Source organism: Cyprinus carpio, chromosome B6 (genome assembly GCF_018340385.1).
Source record: "Cyprinus carpio isolate SPL01 chromosome B6, ASM1834038v1, whole genome shotgun sequence".
Lineage (NCBI taxonomy): Eukaryota > Metazoa > Chordata > Actinopteri > Cypriniformes > Cyprinidae > Cyprinus > Cyprinus carpio.
In genome coordinates, this window is record NC_056602.1 from 5,483,982 (window position 1) to 5,506,799 (window position 22,818).

The following is a 22,818-nucleotide window of genomic DNA, read 5'->3' on the forward strand; positions in this document are numbered from 1 at the left end:
TGCAGTGCCTAATAGATTATTTATAATTGTATTTTTAATTAACTATATGTGCATGCATATCTTGTCTATTGTGCATATGCGTAATGTCTAGTATTTCTTCTGTGTACTGGAAGCTTCACAAAGACGAAGCTCTTGTTTGTGCAAGCATGCTTTATTGTGTAGTTTTTGCTTGCGTTTTATGTGTTTTTGTTATTTTATGAAACATTATTTTTTAAATTGTTTAAAAATGGCTGTAAATATGAAGACGCATGGTACCTGTTACTTTTCTCAGCTCTTGTCAGGATGAACCAATCACAGTTGTTTGCGCTTAGTGGAGGAAAAACATTGGTTGCTGGGGTGGATTTCTATTTGTACTTAAGATCCAATTAAAATGTTACATTTATACCTTTAAACGATTACCTTTTAGTGTTCAAATGTCTCCTATATGTCAGAAAACGTCCTGGTATTTCACTGAATGAAAATTTCAACTTACTGAGCAACCAAAGTCACCAAAAACCACATTGTCTATAGTGAGCCTTTATTATTAATCAAAATCGTGGTCTTTTTATTTATATTTCAAACCTGCTTACAAATAGGAAACATGAGCACAAACCAGCACAACTAGAAGGTTTTATTACGTTAGAAGGAAAACATGATGAAGCAAGATACACAGGTACTCTTGAGAAATTTACTGGTTTTTAACAAACACAAGGTGCATTTCAGCTAAAAATACTGCTCTTCTATACTGCGAAAAGGAAAATGACTGTAATATACAGTATTCGGAACAAATTAACCACAGTAGTTTTGATGCTACATGCTCAGAGGGACACTTGTATTTAATTTTCATTTTTCAGATTTAACCTTCATGCATGTAATAATAATAATAATAATAATAATAATAATAATAAAAACATAGGATCAGTTAACACATAGTTAAAATGCAAACAAAAAAGATTAGGAGACAAAATATGGAGTGATAGGGGAAAAAATATACATGTGTCCTAACCAAGAAAAAAAAGGACCGTAGTTGAGGATTGTTCAAGGACGAGGATTGTTTCCTGGCTTCCTGACAGATGGCATAATCATAGTGCATAGTTGCCTTTCACATGGTCAGAATAAGATGTTTGTATTTATATGATTCTGGTATGATTTCAGTAAAGAGGTTTACATAGAAGCCTTTCTAACTGGAATCATTTCATCTTCACTCACTGAAAATTGTGTTTGTGAAGACCGAATCAATGGTGAATGGGGAATCAAAAAGCTGTTCTGGTTTGGGTTCTTCCTCCTCCAAGTCAGGGCTTTCTTTTAATACCTCATCACTGGGGTCAGGTTGAGGTTCAGCACCGGTCTTACTTGACACCGATCCCACTGACTTCACTGACATAGTGCTATGGACACTGGCACGTCGACTGTTGCCCTCTGATGTTGAGATGACACAACTGGCGCGGGGGAGAGTGGACAGAGCCTGGCCTGTTTTAGGGCTTCGCATCGGTGTGGCAAAGCAGTTCAAACAGCCCGATACGGAGGAGGACTTCCCCTGCATCTCAAGAGCAGGTTTAGACTCTGTACTTTGCACACTTTGAGTTTTATACAGTCCAATGCTTGCTTTGTCCATCTTTTGGGCTGAACGTTCTCCAGCGGATCTCCCACTGCTGGTTCTGCGTACTCCACTCGCTGAGGAGCTGTAGCTCTGCCTGAGATCCTCATGGTTGGGTCGGGCTGGGGAAGGGGAGTCACTGAATCGTTGCCGTCTGGACGAGAGTGGATCCGGAAGGGGGCTGCTATCACTGGACCAGGCCTCGTTCTCCAGGCTAATGTTGAACTCGCCACTGCTCACGCTTGGGGCACGACTCGATTTGCCATTCAGGCCTGGTGAAAATGTAAATTAGAGGAAGTTTAAAGGAGAAATTCATTTCCAGAATGACAATTTCCTGGTAATTTACTCACCCCCATGTCATCCAAGATCCAAGTCTTTCTTTCTTCAGTCGAAAATAAACTTTTTTGAGGAAAATATTTTTCTCTATGTAGTGGACTTCAATGGCGGTCAATGGGTTGAAGGTCCAAATTGCAGTTTCAGTGCAGCTTCAAAGGGCTCCACACGATCCCAGCCGAGGAATAATGGTCTTATCTAGCAAAACGATTGGTCACTTTCTAAGAAAAATACTTTATATACTTTTTAACCACAAATGCTTGTATTGCACTAGCTTGACCTCATGAATCATGAAAATCATGCACGCGTGACGCATAGGCAGAAGTACCAACTAGTGTTTACATAGGGAACGTGCAAAGAAAGTCAAACGGCCTTTACAAAAAAAAAAGTAAAATGACAATGAAGGACAGTTTAGTAGTTGGAGTAGAAAATGAGATTTTTCACCCTACCCTACCTTTTTGAACCAAGGTACACAGAAGTAGAACTAACCATGCATGAACTTTGCAGCGTGATTACGCAATGAAGCTTTGAAGCTGCATTGAAACTGCAGTTTAGACCTTCAAGTTGTTGGCCACCATTGAAGTCCACTATATGGAGAAAATTCCTGGAATGTTAAAAAAAAAAAAAAAAAAAAAAAAAAAAACTATTTTCTTTGCGACTGAAGAAAAATGACTTGGATCAGAGTGCATCTTGGATGACATGGGGGTGAGTAAATTATCAGGAAATTTCCATTCTGGAAGTGAACTTATCCTTTAAGTTCAACGGGATCATGCATAACTCGGAAAGTGTAGTCTACCAACAAATTCTTACCATTATCTTGGCCTTCAGTGCCATTTGCGTTCCTTGGTGGAATTGTGTCTCCTTGAAAATCTTTACCTAAAAGAAAAGATGTGTAGACAGGTAGTTAGATAATCTTGATATAAACTGTATTCCAGTTATTCTTTAAGACAGACGTATCAAAGGTGGATAATTACTAATAAGCAGCGAAGCACCAAAGCGATGAAATGGTGCTTGCCCATGCGAAAGTTGTGGCTGCAATACAACGTTATTGGTTGGCAGAATGTTTCTTTGCTGTTGTTAAGGTGAGTGGCTTTTAGGATGTTGCTAGGGTACTTTTAGTGGTTGCCAGGGCATTTCTATGGAGTTGCTAAAAGGTGCATCTCAATTCACATAATTGTGCACTATTCTATGCCCTACAAGGTTGAGTGCGTAAGTACATAGTATATAGTGTGTCATTTGGGACACAACTTTAGTGTTTCTTAGCCTGTTGTTATTGTGTTCTGGATTGCCAAGGTGTTGCTATGCAGTGTTCTGAGTGGTTTTTGTCCTACAGTATATTGATTTATAGTTGCTATAGTTTTCTGGGTTGTCAAAATGTTTCATTGCAATTAAGGTGTTTAGTATGGTTTTTGGCATGTTTCTAAGGTGCTGTGGATGGCAGGATCCAAAAATAGGACAGATAAATGAATAATGTGCATTTTGACCTTGTACCTTGATTACAGATTATTGAATGATTGTCTATGGAAGAGTAGTGATGAAATAATGATGATGATGTGGAGTGTTTTTTTGAAATGGCAATGGCGTGCAGCATTATTTGCTCTTCTGGCTGATCTCCCTGCTTCCCAGAGTCCTCATCCAAACATCCCTCCGACTGCAGCAGGTCATTCATGGCTGAGATGGAACATGACAAGACATGAAGATGACATGAGATGAGTTTTAAGGGGCTCATTTGTCTTGAGGCATTTTCTCTTCACTGAAGAATAAAAGGCGTTGATTTACTTCTAAAATGATAAAAACAGTTTTGCTAATATTTAAGCTCTAATGGCTGATGATTATTAATCTTATCATGTATTCAAATAAAAAGCACTGAGAGTGAAGGCACAGCTGTTACAGGAAAGACAGGATGTGAGGTCTTACACAGAGATCGGCGGAAGAGAGACTTGACTTTGTCTTTATCCTTTGGTTTGTTACGCTTAACATGAAACATTTTCAGGGTGCTGACTATCACCACAATGGAAAATACGAAGACAGGAAATGAAGGAGGAAAAACATGACAATAAGAAAGTTTGTAAAAGAAGGAAATACTTTTGAAGGAAAAAAACATGAAAAAATCACAAAACAACCACAGACACATACATCATTCATCTTTTTTGATACCTACTTGGAATTTTAAGACATTTTGCTAAATTCTATGATTTTATTACACATGTATTTCTTGTTTTAAAGAGGCCACTTCATTAAAAATATATATATATATATATATATATATATATATATATATATATATATATATATATATATATATATATATATATATATATTTAATATGATTTGTTTGTTTTTGTGCTTTAAACCCTATTGACTTGCATTGCTTGACTGAATTTCTGACATCAGAGTTCAGAGTTCTGAAAAATTAAAGTACAGTATGTTTTCATAAAGCTCTTTTATCTCAAGCAACATTTGATTCCTCATGATATGACCCCTTTAAAAACAATAAATATTGGTTACACTTTTTAAGGTGTCCTTGTACATCAGAGTGTAATTGTACATTTAAGTACTGAGTAATATTAATTAAGTACATGTAGGACCATGTAGTACATGTTAGGGTTACTTGCATGTAATTATGCATAATTTATTGCAATTATAATTGTAAGTACATGTAACGTGTAACAAGGACACCTTAAAATAAAGTGTTACCGAAATATTGTGTGGAAAAGAATGGAGGACCAAAGCAGATAATAGACACACAGACTTCACATAAATCAGGAAAATCAGGTAAAATAAGTGTTTATTTTGAAGAACTGAACTCTTCTTTTAGTTTTCTGTGGGAGGTTTGCTTAGGGCAGAATTTGAGGAGTTTTTGAATCAGCAGAGGTGAATTACTATGGTATCTATCCTTTGCTTGGCCACCCCATGACAGTCGTCTGCCACAAATTGTTCCTTTCTCCTTCTCCTGACCTTGGGATGTTGGGATGAAGGGTTTGCTGCTGACCGAGTGGCTTGTATCTGGATGTTCCTGGCTGGAATGGCTGGACTCTGACAGTTTCATGTAACTGAGGTTATACTCACTGCTGCTCCTCTTAGGGGACACGGTGTCACCATTAAGGGAGTTGGAAGCAGATTCCTCAGAGCCCTGGGAACCCACAGAGGAGCCGTTGTCGTTGCAGCGCAGGTCATCCAGACCCTCGCATGACTCGGAGCGGAGCTGCGGAGTTGAGGAACGAACATGCTCCTGATCTCGAGTCCTCGTCTTCATCAGCTTCCTCATCTTCAGCGTTATCCAGTTGCCCCGTCTACATTGATTAAGTGTTTAAAGATGGAAATATTGTTTGTGTTTTTTTTTTGTAGTATTCTTCTGTTTACTTATCTTCATGAGATGGTACCTGCGTGGTGGTGATGGGTCATAGAACTTGTACTGATCCATGATTTTCTCTTCCAGCTTTTCCTTCTGCCTTCTGAGTTCATTCAGTTTGTCTCTGTCAAAAAAAAAACATTACAGTTAATCTAGAGCTTACATGCCATAATGTGCCATCAAAAGTTTTCAGTCTTTTTGATTGAATTTAAATTTTCCAGCTGATAACGATTTACTTTTTACAGATATTTTTACTTGCATTTTCTACCCAATAAAATATTGTTAAGCTGTTTTTTTATATATATTTAGTTTTTTACATTTTTATTTTTTCAGTTTTAATTCATTTCAATTAAAATTTATGTTTTCGTTTTTTTATAATTATTATTATTATTTAATCTATATTATCTATAGATTTGTATATCTATATAGTTTTTATACATTTTTTATTTACATTTTAATTTTAGTTATTCTGGTTTGGCAACTAGCTGAAAATAAGTTTACTTGTTTAATATTAAATTTCATTGAAAGTTTATTTTATTTCATGTAACAGATTTTTTTTATGGTTTTAGTTTTAGTTAAAAATACTGATTTTTCAAAGACAAAAAAGTTTGTTGAAGGGGAACTCTATTGATTTTAAGTTGTTTTAGCTTAATTTTAATGCTTGTTTTGTCTCATTTTAAGTCATCTTGAAGCCCCAGTTCACTAGTTAAGAGACCGCTTTTTCTTTCTTTCTCAGATTTTGCATTCAGTTATGTTACTTATTATAGAAAAATATACAAAAATGTCATGCTCCTAAAAAGTTCATGCTCTTATTAATTCGCTGCACAAAACAAATGGTGGTCAGCACACACCATGTTTATCTGCAAGTCAACCCATATTTATTGTCGTCTGGGTTATGTTTTTTGACCTTGCATAGTTTTGTTTATGGTTTTCGAGGATTAAAGGAATGTCGAAGAACCTGCCCATGTTGGCATCTACGTAATTTGATTGGCTTCAACCAAGCAGCAGATAAATTTGTGCTAAATTTCTGCACAGGCATTGATGTCAACAACTAAAGATATGGGAATTGTTTTGTCTTCCCTTTAATAATTTATTTGTTGTGTTATCCTAACTATGCATAAATAACTTGGGTGATAAATCATAATGTGAGAACCACTGCTATGCAGATTTTTCAGAATATTAATAAGCTGTCTTTAACTGCTTTCTATGCTGCACAGACAAAACAAATGTCTCTCACATATATTGTCTCTGCTCCACATGGAACAGGTCCTTGCTCTCTATGGTCTGATCTAGCAGGGTTCGGTTCTGCAGCATCAGGCTCTGGATCTGGTCCAGCAAGTGACGGTTCTCTTCCTCCAAGTTTGCCTTCAGCTGGGTCAGCAACTGAACGGATGCACAAAAGAAGACGATTCATCATGAACTTATTTAATCAGTAGTTTTGTTTGAAATGCAACAAAGTTCAGATGGCAAGACTTTGTCCTGTTCCTATCAGTATCAACCAGCATAAACCAGCATGGATGATGACATGATCTGCAGGTGTGTAAAAGATGGAAGTAAAGTCTTCCAAGGACATTCTGCTCTGGTTGAGTGAACTGCTACGCACCTCACACTGGTTGACCAGTTTAATGCTGGTGATTTCCAGCTGCTGGTTCTGCTCCTTGAGTTTGGACAGCTCTGACTCCAGCTGTGTCTGCTCCAGTTTGCAGGAGTTCAACTGGCTCTTTATGCTCTTGTGCTCAACTTGAAGTTCCCCATTCTCTGCCAGCAGCTTCTGGTAGGTTTGATTCAGCCTGGGATGAGGATAAAGCACAGTGCTTCAAAGATGTGGAACCCTTTTTTCTATTCATATATTATACAACCTAATATTTATATTTATATATTAAGGCGATTATATTACTGTAGATTAACACTAGCTCTAAAATAGAATGTTTGCAATTTTTACACTGAAAATCCTCTATGTACGTTGGTGTTCCCTTTTAAAAAATGACTGCCTTTTTAACAACTGCTTGTAAATTTCTCATTATGCTATATTATCACCAATTCTTGGATTCTATCTTTTTGTCAACTTGTTTTCTTTCAGTCAGTACAGGTTTTGTGATTCTTTTTGGAACTGACTGAAGAGCTATGCACCTCTTTTATTTATTTATTTTAGTAAAAAAATTAAAAAACATTATTTGTGGATAATGTTCACTCGAAAATGGATGTGCATAAGCTAAGATTAATGAGGCCTACAATCAATCAGTTCCAAAAAGAAATAGTAAAACTGTGCAAATTGAAAGAAAACAAGTTGATAAAAAGACTAAATTCAATATTTGAAAATAATATAGCATGATAAAAGATTTATAAGCAATATTTTGTAGACTAGTCTGGTAACACCAGTAAAAGTGTAACAAGTTGGGGGGAAAAAATCACAAAAATACAAAATTATAAAAATTATCCAGTTTTAGGAAGGAAATTGTTTTAACCTGTATAAGCAAAGTCAGTAAGTTTTAGTCCAATGCGATAACATTAACTAGCATTTTAGTGAAAAAGAAATTCCTCTGCAGGCCATGACCATAAGGGGTTAAAACATAATCAATCCCCTTTACCCTCAGTGTGACAGCTGTTTTCTGTACTGTTGTCTGTACTCTACACCAAGGAATCAAACAAACATATTTGAAGACACACAACACTGACCAGTCTTTCTCATCTCGGAGTCTTTGGCACTCTGCTGTTGTGCTCCTGCTTGTGCATATCTCATTCTGCATCTTCTGCTGTTCTTCTCTGAGAGCTCTCTGTAACCCCTCCAGCTGAGCGCGCTGCTGAAGTAGCGTGTTATACCTGGAATCAGGCAGACATGAACAGTGTCGTGGTTTAATAGTGCTTGTCTAAAGCAGCACATATATAAAACACATATGTGGTATTATATCTCTACACAGAACTTGGAATCATCATCTTGTAAAAACTAATCTTATGGTGTATGTACTAACCTGTCCTCCAGTGATCTGTGCTCTATCTCCAGGGTTCGGTGACTGTTCTCCATCGTGGAGTACCTGTGAGAGAGCACCTCCAACTCTGCTGCCTGTCTCTCATGCAGGACGCTCAGTCTCTCATGGTCCCGGAGAAGAAGCTCATTAACCGTGCGCAGATCTTCTCTCTCCCGTATCGCGGCCTCCCTTTCAGCCTCCGAACTCTGCCGTTCCCGCTGTAGCTGTGCATTATGAGCCATCAGAGAGGAATTCTGGGAAGTTACAGTGGATTTCTCTACCTAAGAGAAAAAAAGAAATTAATACTTTTATTTAACGCATATGTTTATTATAGAATTTTTAATGGTTTAATTTAGAATTGTTTAAGAGAAAGTATTTTTTAGAAATTGTGTTTATTATTGTTTTTAATTGTATTTATTTTTATTTGAATATGTGTAGGAATAACTTACATTTTATAATATATTTAAATAGGAAACAGTTATTTAATAATATTTCACAATTTGTCTTCTACTGTATTTTTGGTCAAATAAATGCAGCATTAGTAAACCTAAGAAACTTTCTCAATCCACACCAAAACTTTTGAACGGTAGTGTATATGCAACTTTTATCATATTTTATAATACCAATATGTGCAATATTAGCAGTGCAATTAAGGTGATAGCTTTAAGTTTAATGTGACTTACCTGCAGTTGTGCATTGTGTGTCTGCAGTGCTGTATTGCTTTCCTGCAACGAAGCCGTCTGCTGCTGTAATGCAATTATTTGTGCCTGCAACCCATCTGACTGCACCTGCAGTGTCTGCAGTTGTGTTTGCAGTGACTGTTTCTCGGCCTGCAAAGTTGCATTCTGCATAAGAAAAACCAAAGGCATCTATGTCTGATTTCTGTAGCTCAACTAGTACAGCATGATGCTTACAACACTAATGTTGTGAGTTTGACTCCCAAACGTTCATTTACTGACAAAAAATGTAGATCTTTAAAGGGATAGTTCACCCACAAATGAAAATTTGATGTTTATCTGCTTACCCCCAGGGCATCCAAGATGTAGGTGACTTTGTTTCTTCAGTAGAACACAAATTATGATTTTTAGCTTCAAGCGTTGCAGTCTCTCAGTCGTATAATGCATTGCAAATGGTAACGAAATCTATGCGAGTAAAAAAAACATGCACAGACAAATCCAAATTAAACCCTGCGGCTCGTGACAATACATTGATGTGTAAAGACACAAAACGATTGGTCTGTGCAAGAAACTGAACAGTATTTACATCGTTTTTTTACCTCTGATTCACACAATGTCCAAACTGCTAGAACTCACAGCAGCAGGTGCCTGAGGCATCATCTTCTTCTTCTTGCTTTATGACAGATCGCAGACTTATAAGTACATTACCGGCAGCCACCTATCTCTCAAGTGGACCACTGACACTCCTAACTGAGATTGTAGATAGAGTGTCAGTGGTCCACTTGAGAGATAGGTGGCAGTAATGCACTTATAAGTCTGAGATCTGCCATATTTACAGCTTGCTGCTGTGAAGCGCGTTCACAAGAGTTCTAACAGTTTGGACATTACGTGAATCAGAGGTAAAAAAACAATATAAATACTGTTCAGTTTCTTTCACACACCGATAGTTTTGTGTCTTTTTAGACATCAGTGTATCGTCACGAGCTGCAGGGTTTAATTTGGATTTGTCTGTGCATGTTTTTTTTTTTACTCGCATAGATTTTGTTACCATTTTCCATGCATTATACGACTGAGAGACTGCAACGCCTGAAGCTAAAAATCATAATTTGTGTTCTACTGAAAAAACAAAGTCACCTTCATCTTGGATGCCCTGGGGGTAAGCAGATAAACATCAAATTTTCATTTTTGGGTGAACTATCCCTTTAACACAGCTTAAATTATGAAGGTGCTTAGCAGGAATAAAACATTATTTCATGCTAAAATCCCTCCTTAAGTATTTAAACAGATTGTTGTCACTGGCTCCTTCATGAGACTCACATTTCTCTCCACCTCAATGAGACGATCCTTGAGCTTAAGCAATGCCCACGTGGCCTCCTGACTCTCTCGGTGCAATGTCCTCTCTGGTGGAGAGCACTGTCCTGCCTCTGCCCTTTCCTCCTCATCCCTCTGAAGCAATGCCTCATAGTTTTGTTTGACCTGCAAAAAATCACATAACAGTCTACATTTAGACTGTTTTGGTCTTTCCCTATTCAAGTATGACTACCAAGTAAACTATCTTGCTTTGGACTTGGCTTCTACTCACAGTTTTAAGATCATGTCGCAATTGCTGGTTTATCTTGGCCGATTCTTGCAGACGAGCCTCGAGGGCAGCCATTCTCTCTTTCTTAACCTTCAGGGATTTCATTAGAGAAGACTCCAGCTCTGACTCCAACTGCTTACAGTGACTGAGACTGGGAGAGAGAGTGACGGAGACAGAGACAAAGGTGCTCATTCGACATTTCTAAGGAATCTGACATTTAAAAGCATCACCTTGGGCTTCTCTGAATGTATAAGTGAATGTCTGCATACCTCTGGTCTCCAGCCTCGTGATCTCCCATTCGTGTCTCCTGGTTTAACCTCATCCTCTCTAGTTCATAAGTCAATTTCTCAAGATCAGATTCTTTCTGTTGCAATTTCAACCTCTGGTCCAGCAGCTCCTGGAGCGAAAAACAGTAAATTTGAGAAAAAAATAAGAGAATATTGAGAAAGTGTAATAATCTACAAAGCATTCGCTGTAGTGGTAACCTCTCTTAATGTCATCAACATCCTCTTGTCCGCTCCAGCCTGATGAATCAGCTCCTGGTTTTCCTTCTCAAGCTCTTTGTTCTTAGCACAGGATTCACTAAGATAGTTAGTCTTTTTAGCCAGGGTACGGTTCTCCTTCTCAAGAACCACCAACTTCAGGTTGCTACTATCCAATGAGGCCTCCTGGATCTTCACTTGCTGCCGCAATCTCCGATTTTCCTTCACCAGACAACTCTTATCTTGCTCCAGTTGTCCGTTCTCATGAACTTGGTTTTCTATGTTTCCTTGTCCTTGGTTTTGGTTGAAATTGACTTGAGGCCTCTGGTTCTCAGTCTCCAATTCATGGAGCTCTACTTCAAGGCCATGAAGATTGCCATTTGTACTTTCCAAAGATGCATGCAGGTGTTCTGTGTCAAAGGACTGATTGCTGGTATTAATGATAACTCGGTTGTTGTGCATGTTGGCAAATGCTGGAGTACATTTTTCCTCAATATGTTTAGATTCAGAGATGAACTCATCCAATGGATGACTGGTTCCTTGAAGTTCTTCCAGGGTCTTCAACAACTTCTGGTTTTCTTTCTCCAGTTTTAGCAACCTGCTACACGTCTTTTCAGTTACCTCTTGGCCCAAAGACTTCAGCTCTACAACCATAGACACATTTTTGGTTTATTCAAGTTTACAGTTTTTTGCAAGCTACTGTGTGCTTCTATGTAATAGCAAGATCTTGGTTTCATGGAGTAGCATATGGTCTTATTTAATGGCACAATGGTCCACGAGCATCACATTTTTAAGATGCCTTGTCAAATTGCCAGAGCTAATGTTTATATATACCTGAATTCTGTTGAGGGTTCTTGGCAAGTTCTAGCTCCCAGCCCAAACGTTGTGATTCTTCCATACTCCTTTTCTGAGAGAGCTCCAGGATGACGTTCCTTTCCAGCAGCTCCTCTATTCGTCTTCTGTCCACAGTTCTTTCCTAAAACACATTAGACAACCAAGTCAAGCAGAAAAAAATAATAATTTGGAATGGCAAGAACAGAAAATGATACATAGTAATACTGTGGCAGACCCTTTTCATGGAAATCATTTCTTCTTCCTCACCTCTTCCATGTCATGAAGTTTTGAGTCTAGTAGGAGGTTTTGTTTCTCCAGATGATGCAGTTTGTCAGATCGTGCTTTGACGCTCTGAAGCTCTTCCTCCAGCATGGCCTTACTTTCCATCAACACCTGATTATCCTCCTTCAGCTCCTGTCAACAGCAAAAAGAAGAAAACATACGCATATGCACATACACTAGAAGCTTGGGGACAGCTTTTTATCAGCAAAACTTTAAATAAATGCTCTTTTTTAGAACTTTACATTCATCAAAGAATTCATATTTTTCAAATAATTATATTTTTTAAGCACCAAATTCTGAAGGATCATGTGATGCTGATAACTGGAGTAAAAATTTCAACTTTGCTATCACAAATTATGATTTTATTTTAAATTGTAATATTTCACAGTATTAGTGTTTTCACAGTTTTTGATCAGATAACTGCAGCCTTGGTGAACCAAAGTGACTTCTTTCAAAAACATTAAAAAAAATCTTACCAACCCCGACCTTCTAAATGGTACTGTATGCACACATAAAGATCGTTCTATACACACCTCCAGTTTGACTTTATAAAAGTTCATGTTGTGAAGTTTATCTCGGAAACGAGCCACTTCACTCTCCAGTTTGTCTGCTCTTATGGCTCTTTCTTTCATTGAATCCAGCTCATCACGGTACATCCTGGCTGCTCGTGCATCTGTCAACAGCTGCATGTTCTGACCACGGACAAAAGTAGACGGGATAGAAAGAGCAAGAAAGAAAAAAACAAACTTTAAAAAAAATTAGCTATTTATTAAGAAATATGACTTTATCTTTTGAAAGTTAATGCTCTGAAGTTGTGCATGTAGCAAAATATAAATTCCAACAAAAGTGAAAGTTCATTGTTGGAGCTTTAGATCAGACATATTAAAATATTTTATTTTTAGTACCTCTTGCTGAAGTCTTTTAAGCTCCGCCTCCACATTGTCCAGGTCCTGCCTGCAGTCTAAGAGCTGTTCACTTTTCTCCTCTCTGTTGCAAGACAGGAAACAGATGTTTGGAAGATTTAAAGATTCAATAATCACACAGGTTCAGAAGAGTGATTAACATGCAGTCACTCAATCAGAGAAGAACAGGCAAGTACAAAACTGCACACCTAAATATGTGTGCACATAAGCATAAGTACGTACATGTAAATATAACCAATGCAAGTGTGTACACAAATGCACAACTACTACAAGCACACACAAGCCAAACAAGAGGCACCTATTGATACCCAAAGATAAAAAAAATATTGATGAACCGAACCTGCAACTTTGACATGAAAAAACTGCACAATGCAAATGCATTTGCATTCTCACTAGAAATTATAGCCCTCATAAATGCTGGTTCATTAATAAAGAGCATTTCCCATTGTCAAACAGTAGGTGCACATGCTCTTGTCTAATCCATATAATAATGTCACACGCTATACATTTTACAGTGCATATGTGCTTTTACTAGCTACACAAAAATCAGAAAGTTATTTTAAAATCATTGTGATCTGTTTTCTGCATAGTGCTCTGTGTTTTTGTTAGATTACAACAAAAGTCAATTGCATTTTACACATAACATCAGTATATCACATTTATTAAAATATTAAATAATGTTTTAATAAATTAAGATTTTATGTTATTGTAAACTTAAACCAGAAAGTTAGTATGATCACCTAAAAAAAAAATTATCGGATCGTTGATTTTCCAAACTCAGTTATTTCATAGCTCAGTATGCCTAGAATTTTCACTGCAAAAGATGCTTTATCCCCAAATGAAACTGACTTTTGACTAAACTGAATTCTTATTTTTATAAATGATGATCGAAACATCACATATTCACTTTGAAACATTGAGAAAGCTGTGCTGTTTTTGTTCAGACATTAACACTCAATTGCTGCTCGAGAATACATTTGAAATAGAAGCTGAAGAATGCAGCAGTGTGAGCAGTACTGTACAGTGGGTTTGTGGATGGATGGAAAAAAATAGATGGATAGAAGGCTGGATGGGTGGAAACGAGGGGGGTTGTTTGTTTTTTGTATTATTACACTAAGATGATAGTAGTGTGTGAGGAGTATGGGTGTGGACTGTACTGTGCCAGGGTCTATTTAATCTGGGGCAAGCTTCCTACAAACATTTTATCGTAACCAGAGAACCAGCTATTACAGATTAATCAGTGAAGCAAATCAATGCAAAATAAGATAATGTACAAGATGACATTTATTTGAACTCTGGTGTAGTGCGAATGATTATTAATTGCATGAAGAATGTTGAAGTTATATATTGTATATATATTGTTTTGGACACCAATATTATAAGCTTTCAATATTAATTTAAAAATTTAAAATAAAATATAATAAAAATGCTCAGTCATGAATGTTGACGAATGCAGATATGGCTGCCAATATATTGTCTATCACTAACTGTTATAGACCCCAGGAAATGTCTTGATAAAAGTGCAGTTTTCTTTCCCGTGTTGACATATTTTCTATTGAAACAGGAAGACACTGTCATGAACCATGATTTTCTGCTTGCTAAAATGATTGCAATCATATACTACCCATATAAACAGTTTGATCATACATCATATCTGTGCATGTGTAGGTCATTTTAGTGTGTGCGCATTTGCTCACAGCTCCTGTCTGAGGCGTTTGATCTTGGCTTTAGCATCCGTCAGCTCTAGTGCCAGATGCTGCTGGGATAAAGGGAGCCGGCTGCTGGTGGACTCTGTGAGGGAGGAGTCATCACCAAACACTACAGACTTTATTGTCTCTTTCCCCTGCATCAGCTCCACGATGGCCTACCAGCAGAGAGAGCGAGAGAGGGGTCAGACAAGAGAATCAATTAGTTAGCCAACTAAACGGTTTTGGCTTCACCTAATAGCCATTTAAAGTTGAATGCACTGGCTGTTTATCATTTCATACACCAGCTAATACTTCTTTTCCTTCATACTGCAGCCAAGCACAATAAAAAAATTTGAAACTGAATGACCATCTCCTAGAAAAGTGGGGAATAGAATTTCTAAATGACTTTTGAAGATACCTCAAATTGGCGGTCTCGCTGGTCCACTACCATTTTGAGGTTAATGCTCATGCTTCTGCAGAGATTTTCCCAATCCTCTGGACACAGACCCTCCATCTCCAACCAATGCAGATCAAACACGTTCTCCTGACAATGAGTCACCTGGAGTGCAAAAACATGTCTCAACCATCATTTTGTATAGGTTTATAAAAGTGCAGCATTTTGTGTCATCTACCTACTGCTCAATTCAAAACACCTCCTGGCAAGAAAGTACATAAAAGATCATAGAAGTTACATGACAATCTGCAAACAAAAGGGCTTCTGATGTATTATCTTGTTAAGGTATTAAGACACTCATTATGCCTGTAGGTGGCTTCTTTCAGGCAGACATGATTTTAATCAGTTCTCCCTGAGAAGTCCAATCAAATATAATTACTAACTGACTATACAGATAATCAGCCAGCCCATATGTGTCATATTTGCCAAGCAATTATGTCTCTTGTAGTCTATTCCAGTACCTCTTGGATATGAGATGCGATTGCTGCTTTTGTGTCAAAATCAAGACTTTGTATCTTCTCAATATACTCCTCTTTTCTTTCACACTGAAAACAGCAACAGAGAGTTTTAGGTCTGCATATTAAAAGTGGCACTTCTTCATTTTGTTGAAAATGCACAATGAAAAAAAAAGAAAAGAAAAGTTAAATGTATTGTCAAGTGCTCGTTTTAATAGAATTGATGTGCACACAGTGACATATTACCTGCACTGAACAGCCAAGCAACAGTAGCAGCAACTTCCTGATCTCTTCTAGACCTTCCTCTAGAAAAAAAAAGTTTCATTCGTCAAAACAAGTGCTTTACAATGGAATAGAAATTATCCTGAATCTGCTTGATCACAATTATCTGGTTCACTCCAAGATGTTTTTCTTATGCTTACTAAGTCTGCATTTATTTGATCAAAAATACAGTAAAAACAGCAATATTGTGAAATATTATTATAATTTAAAATAACTGTTTTGTATTTGAATATATTTTGAAATGTAATTTATTTCTGAGATGCAAAGCTGAATTTTAACACCATTACTCCAGCATTCAGTATCACATGATCCTTCAGAAATCATTCTAATATGCAGATTTCTATTCATGAAACATTTTTTCTTATTATTAATTTGGAAAACTTAAAAAAAAAAAAGATATATATATATATATATATATATATATATATATATATATATATATATATATACATATATATATTTGTGGATATATTTTTATATTTTTATGGATTCTTTAATGAACAAAAAGCATTTATTTAAAATAGAAATCTGTTGTAATAAATGTCTTTACTGTCGCTTTTGATCAATTTTGCTAAATAAAGGTTTTCGCAAAGACAAAAAAAATATTTTGTGACTCCAGACTTTTGCATGGTAGCATACTTAGATGAGGGAAATACTGTCATTCAAAATAAATGTTTATCAATATGCACACTTTTTATGCTGAAGAAAGATATCACAGATATCAATTACAACTGAATCTATAAGCGCAAACCTCTTGGGTATTGGGAGGGATAGGGAAGTATTTTAAAAGTCGAAGGTAAAATAAAAATGTACACAGCAGCTTTATGATTTCTGTAAGAGCTCCTGATGGATTGCTTATGTGCAGGTCATTAGATTCAAGCGTCTTGAACTATTCTTCACTGAATTTGTTTTTTTAAAGAGCTGACGTACCACAGAGCGGGTTCCTGCCCAGCAGCAGAACACTGGGAGGAGGCGTCATAATCAGCTGATGCAGGGTGTCCTACAGTAAATAGGAGATAAGAGAGAGGAAATATGCAGAATCTTGTCCAAAAATCCACATCTCTGAGTTTCATTCAAGAACAAAAACAACCACAGCTGCCATCAGTTTCTTTGCATTCAACCGTTTTAAGCTGTAAATTACAGGCAGGGCCAGGGACTGGGGTAATTGTTCAGAGACGTCTTAAAGACTTCAGGAAACTTGGGGGATGGTTTAAATCAAGATAATTCTTAAACTTTGAAGTGGTACTTCAGATGAACTCAAATGTTGTGGTCACCGTCATCTGCAATCTTATTAATTTCTAAAAAAAACACACACATTAAAGGACCAATGCAGAGGTAATTCAAGAAGTTAGATTACACTGCACTCACTAAAAGATTTATTAGTCCTTCTTAAAAAGCCACATAACCAGACAACCACAGTGTTTGAGAGAATTCATTACAGAGCATTTCAGACTAAATCAGTATGACAATGTGTACAGTACTATTACTGTAATTATTAAACAGCATTATTTAATAACGTCCCCTTGTGGAAGGCAGATGTCCCAGAATGTCCAGGGCTTTTCAATGTGTAAGTTATGCTAAGACAAATCAACAAGGGTATGGGTGGGCTTACTTTGCCTGTTCCTTTTCCATATGGGAATTGGTTAATGCTGATTCTTCTTGGGCAAAATCGTTTTCAGTTTTGCTGAATAAGCTAGATCAGTGATTGAATGCTCTGAATTTCCTCAGGCTAACAAAACTCAAGGGAAGATAAAGTCAATTCTGAAGATTCAAGATGCTGAGCACAAACAACTCTGTCACACTATTTTACATTATCTTAAAAGTATTTGTATTTATTTTCCCACCTTTGCTTTGAATTTAGATTTGCATTTTGAAAATGTGACAAATTACAATGCCATAATTTCCACCAATTAAACTAGTAAAAAAAAAAAATTATTTGGCCATTATTTGGCTTGTCTGTTTTTTAGGGTACTTTCATAACTTTGACCGCTTTAGCCGGCACCATGAGAGACAGGTCTCATGGGATGTAAAATGGGTCATTTTCCAGCTTTGCTCCGGGCCATTGCTGTTTCCTAGCTACTGATTACACAGATGTTGGCTTGGCGCACTGATATCTAGGCCAGCCTCTCTGAGGGGAGCTTGTAGGTCTGGTGGCGAGGCTATTTCCACAAGGACAGATGTGCAGGATGCAGGGTTGGTAGCAGGAACTTTAGGGTATGACTTCAAATCCTGCCCTTCCACCCGGATGGCCTCCATTTGGGAATATGCAGAAGCCAGTATAGTAAAAAGGGAACTTGACATTGAACTTGCATGTAGCAAAAAACGTATTTGAAAGATACAACTTTTTTAATGTATATAGGGTACAGAGAGCAATACAGTCCATTTTAAGTGGTCTTGGTTTTGGTAGTGTTTCTCTCTTTCATTCATTTCCAAAGATTCTTCAGTATATATCCTTTAAACAAATCTCAGAGATGAATCACAAATGGGGAAACAATGTACAAAAAATAAAAATACTGTATTTATCTCTTTATCTCTATTAGCTGTAAGTATTAATTACAAGTAGACATTATGTTTGATGTTTATTGCAAAATATTCAAACAATTACAGACCTAACATTTTTTTCTACTATAATGTTAACTATCTGATTTCTTTTCAGGAATTATGGGTAGAGCAGTTCTTAAACCGGAATTATTTTTTATTTTTAAAAATATATATTTTAGTTCTTATTATTTTATTATATTAATTATATTTTATTTTATTTATTAATAAACGTTTTTAATGTTTTTATATTTATTTACTTTATTATTATTTATTGAACTATTAATTTTCTCTGTGCCTTACCTGGTAGTATGATTTGATGTGGTAAATGAGAACAGAGAGGTTTTGCGCTCTCTGGCTGACGTCATTGTTCACTTTGTTTAAACCTTGAACAGTCCCTTTGGGATTTCTGTGAAAAAAAGACATGAACTTATTCCTGCAATATAAAATCAACTCAGCAAGAAGCAACTGAGACGTCTTGTTTCTGAAGACCTGTTTAGTACATTAACCTGGACTAAGGGGCACGAGTAATAATAGCAACAAAACACAATCCGTTCATTCATTCCCTTTTTTTTTCCACATGACTTCATTCCTCAGAGAGCCAACACTAAGGCAGACACAGAGAGAGGCAAAAGCAGCAGAATTCAGTTCAGGTCAAGTCTTGAGACTTTAACTCTTCTAGTTCAGCAGCTCAAGGTCCGAGTCTTGACACAGTGACCTTAAACGCTGCTCTCCCTTAATAAACTCCAGTCTTGGATGTTGTCCATGCCACCATCAAAAAATAGTCTACAATCAAGCTCTAATCCATCAGCCTCCCTGAATCTGTGGGATTACTGTGGCCAGCTTGATACTATACGGTTTACTCCCTCTGCATCTCTACAGATTATTTTGTTTTTGAAAATACATGTTCTGGACATTAACTATCCTTTAAATGGCAACGAAATGCATGTTTAGGTTTTAACATTTAAATACAGCTATGGATTTTTGTCTGAGATGGAAACAGAATTTGGGGCAGAAACAACCCATCCATATGCACCCATCCAAATTCTGTCCAGCCGAACAGTTTGACGGACCGACTACAAAGTGTTCCTTCATGACCATGAAAAAAGCATACAGTGTTTTGGGTCTCCTGCATGGAATGAGTCATTTAAAAGCTGAAACACATGCTGTCTACAACACTGCACGATATTGCATGCAAACGACACCGAAGGGTGGTGGTAACTTCACAGTATGGGGTCTGGAATGGGGGCACACAAATTTGATCGCATGTAGAGACAACCTGTGAACTGAACAGTCACTGAGAGAACCCTTTCAACAATATGCCCTTACGCAAAGCACTCAACTAGTGTTAAATTGCTTTGGATGAATAATTTAGGCTCAACAGCTAATCAAATGCTTACTATTCTGAGTGTTTGGATAATATAACTGTGCAAATGGATACTTACATTTGATTCATGACCTTGTTCAAGAATATGCCATCCACTAATTCAGTGTATTCAGAGAGCATGTTCCCCTCTTTGTCACCTAGCTGACCGAATGTCTTCACCTTTGGAACACAGATACAATAAAATGGCATGTCATGAAGTGACAGCAGTGTGACATGCTCTTTAAACAACAATTTCCCAATTAAACAAGCAGTTTTGTGGCATTTGTGAGACTGAGATATATCATATTGAGAAACTACATGGAATGTTCATACTTTTAAGCACTCATTAGTCACAATGTAGGGTGATTTAAGGACAGTGCACAAATATAATTATCAGTGAAGTCTGGGCTGGTCGCCACACTTCATTTGTGTGAATATTTCTTGTGGCAGGTTTATGACTTCTAATAAAGAGATCAGTGGTAGAGACATACTTTAAAGTCTTGGCTACATAAATATGCTCACCATTATATAGTTTATACTTTCTTGTGACAACATGCCCCAATCATGGGGAAAGCTGTTACAGTAAATGGAGTAAGCTGTCAGAATGGAACCTTCCACTGAACAGATTATTATAAGCTTTTTAGATAAATATTGAGATATCACTTGAGTTATATATTATCTTCATTATATTGTTATATATATGGGACATCCCACATCAAATTAAATTTACTAAAAAAAGTGATTTTATATTCATGGAAAGCTTATAAAATGAAAGTAAAGTGTCTACTTTGATGTTCCAAATAACTTTTGTGAAAATAAAATGTCAAAATATAGGTAAAATAATGTTTCATCGTCATCTGGCATAACAGACATATTTATGAAAAAAATTATTATTATTATTATTTTAATGTTTGACAACCCCTTTTCATATTTGACCTACACAAACACACAATATTTGTTCGCATCCATTAGAGTTTGTCAGTTGTCATGACAAACACAGCTTGATCTTCCACAGAGATTATTGTCATGATAGCTTTTGTTCTTTGACTTATACATACAAACAGAATCTGATGTTTGCTTAAAACACAATGTTAAAAACTGCAACTTACCCAGGTGACAAGAGGGCTGCTGATGAACTGCTCTAATATGACTGGAATCTCACCCTCCATATTAATATTCCACGATCAGAGCGATAGAAAGAAACACGCTTGGAAGAAACACATAAAATCCATATAAATCCAGCACTGGAGGTTTACCCTTCTCCATAAGCAGCTGAGCAGAGGACATCTAGCTGCATCATTGCACAAGGGAAAAATCTGCAGTTCACGGCGATGCAGGATTTCACATTCACGTAGCTCGTTTCTCGTCAACAAACTGTTATCTGTTATTAGATTGAAAATAAACGCAGAATGTTGCCTTTTAAATGTTCCATCAGTACTGCAGCATCCTCCGGTGCCGCTCACACATCACGCCGAAACTGCAGTGCGCGTGCAGGGTGTTCACTACTGGAGAGCCATCCTCACTTACTAGTGCATGTGAAGTTTTAAAGTAAAACCACCAGCCATTAGAACCCAAATAACACGGGATTTTAATAACTAAATGTAAACTCGAAACATTTAGCGCACTTTCGTGCTTCCTTCATCAAAGCAAGGCTAAATATCCCAAAAAGATGTAAGGCCTAATTGAAAAAGTTTTAGTAGGTATTTATGTATTTTCCGTCCCACAGCATCCGCCCGATCTGGACAGCAGTAATTCCATGGCAACTGTGGTTTAGTACATCTCTGACCTTAATCTGTTACCATAACAACAGCCGTCAACCCCCTAAATCAGCAGTTAAAATATCATAGCAGGCTTATTGAGTGTAATCTGCCCCGGTCTGGGCTTTACATCGTCACCAATGAGGGATGAGTAGAATAATGACCATATCTATTATCCTTCTGCTGAGGGGTGGCCAACATTAAACTGTACTGGCAGAGCTATTCGTGTAAGGGGGTGGGGGGGTTAGTTAGTCAGTGATGTTAATATCTCATTATATAGATAAATTGTGTTGTTAATATCTCTACATACATACATACATACATATATATATATATATATATATATTATATATATATATATATATATATGTATGTATATGTATATATATGTATGTATATGTATTATATATGTATGTATATGTATATATATGTATATATATGTATATATATATATATATATATGTATATGTATATGTATGTATATATATTATTTGACACGCTCCCTTAACATGTAATGTAAGGCTTTGGCGCCACCTTGCGGAAGAGTTAAGAATTAGAAATAATTTGTTTTCGAGCGCTTTTCTCTCAACTCCCCCCAGCGGTAATATGGTTTTTTGTTTTTCTTCTTCTTGTTCTTGTTCTTCTTCTTGTTCTTGTTCTTCTTCTTGTTCTTCTTCTTCTTCTTCTTCTTCTTCTTCTTCTTCTTCTTCTTCTTCTTCTTCTTCTTCTTGTTCTTCTTTCTTCTTCTTTCTTCTTCTTCTTCTCTTCTTTTCTTTCTCTTCTTCTTCTTCTTCTTCTTCTTCTCTTCTTGTCACGGAACACAAGACTTCAGTTCCGCGTCCCTTTAGTTCGTTTTTTTGTCTAATTTGCTTAGCTTCTTTAAGTTTTCTTTTTCTTTTTCTTTTTGCTTTTTTTTTTTTTTAGTCTCTTTATTCTCATCTGTCCTATTCTTTTTAGGACATCTTAACTAACTGACTGATAAGAAATCGTGAACATTTCACATTGGCACCCTCCTCACTAAAATCACTAAAACAAATTTAAATAATTAATCTATCGTGCGCTTAGCTTCCGGTTTACCATATATGGACTGCCTGTTGTGAACGCGCAAAATGATTGACAGGCGCCCCAAAAGTATACTGGTTATATATATATACTGGTTAAGTAATATATATACAGATTTGTGTATTTTTGTAGATGTTTAGTCCGCTTGTCTAATGGATTTTGATGTGTTCACTGAGATGGATGAGAAGAATGAAGGAAATCAGGCAATTTGT

The 22,818-nt window shown here is 36.7% G+C and overlaps 1 protein-coding gene across 6 annotated transcripts; it reads right to left on the bottom strand.

The window, feature by feature from the left end:
• Nucleotides 1-544: 544 nt before the first annotated feature.
• Nucleotides 545-21,568, bottom strand: ccdc88aa (coiled-coil domain containing 88Aa). Of its 6 annotated transcripts, none has more exons than XM_042725396.1 (27): nt 20,897-21,568; nt 19,867-19,967; nt 18,725-18,830; nt 16,814-16,883; nt 15,848-15,906; nt 15,608-15,691; nt 15,111-15,251; nt 14,702-14,868; nt 12,987-13,068; nt 12,615-12,773; nt 12,067-12,213; nt 11,800-11,941; nt 10,969-11,609; nt 10,753-10,880; nt 10,487-10,634; nt 10,222-10,380; nt 8,911-9,072; nt 8,231-8,508; nt 7,938-8,081; nt 6,865-7,051; nt 6,499-6,644; nt 5,293-5,385; nt 4,979-5,202; nt 3,827-3,910; nt 3,401-3,580; nt 2,720-2,785; nt 545-1,848 (listed from the first exon to the last, which is right to left on the bottom strand). In XM_042725396.1, the coding sequence occupies exons 1-27, from the start codon at nt 20,954-20,956 to the stop codon at nt 1,181-1,183; spliced, it is 4,626 nt and encodes a 1,541-aa protein (XP_042581330.1). In that variant the 5' UTR covers nt 20,957-21,568; the 3' UTR covers nt 545-1,180. The 6 variants fall into 6 exon arrangements, with proteins under 6 accessions (XP_042581330.1, XP_042581329.1, XP_042581332.1 ...); XM_042725395.1 differs by having other exon boundaries at nt 4,868-5,202; XM_042725398.1 differs by lacking the exon at nt 3,827-3,910 and having other exon boundaries at nt 20,897-21,567.
• Nucleotides 21,569-22,818: the final 1,250 nt, after the last annotated feature.

What these genes read in the sequence shown, in the direction of transcription:
- ccdc88aa (XM_042725395.1), bottom strand. Translation starts at nt 20,956, where the DNA reads ATGGAGGGTGAGATTCCAGTCATATTAGAGCAGTTCATCAGCAGCCCT. An exon ending in TCGCATCTCATATCCAAGAG is followed by an intron (nt 15,252 to 15,607) that starts GTACTGGAATAG and finishes TTTGCACTCCAG; the next exon opens with GTGACTCATTGTCAGGAGAA. An exon ending in TCTCTTCCGCCGATCTCTGT is followed by an intron (nt 3,581 to 3,826) that starts GTAAGACCTCAC and finishes GTTCCATCTCAG; the next exon opens with CCATGAATGACCTGCTGCAG.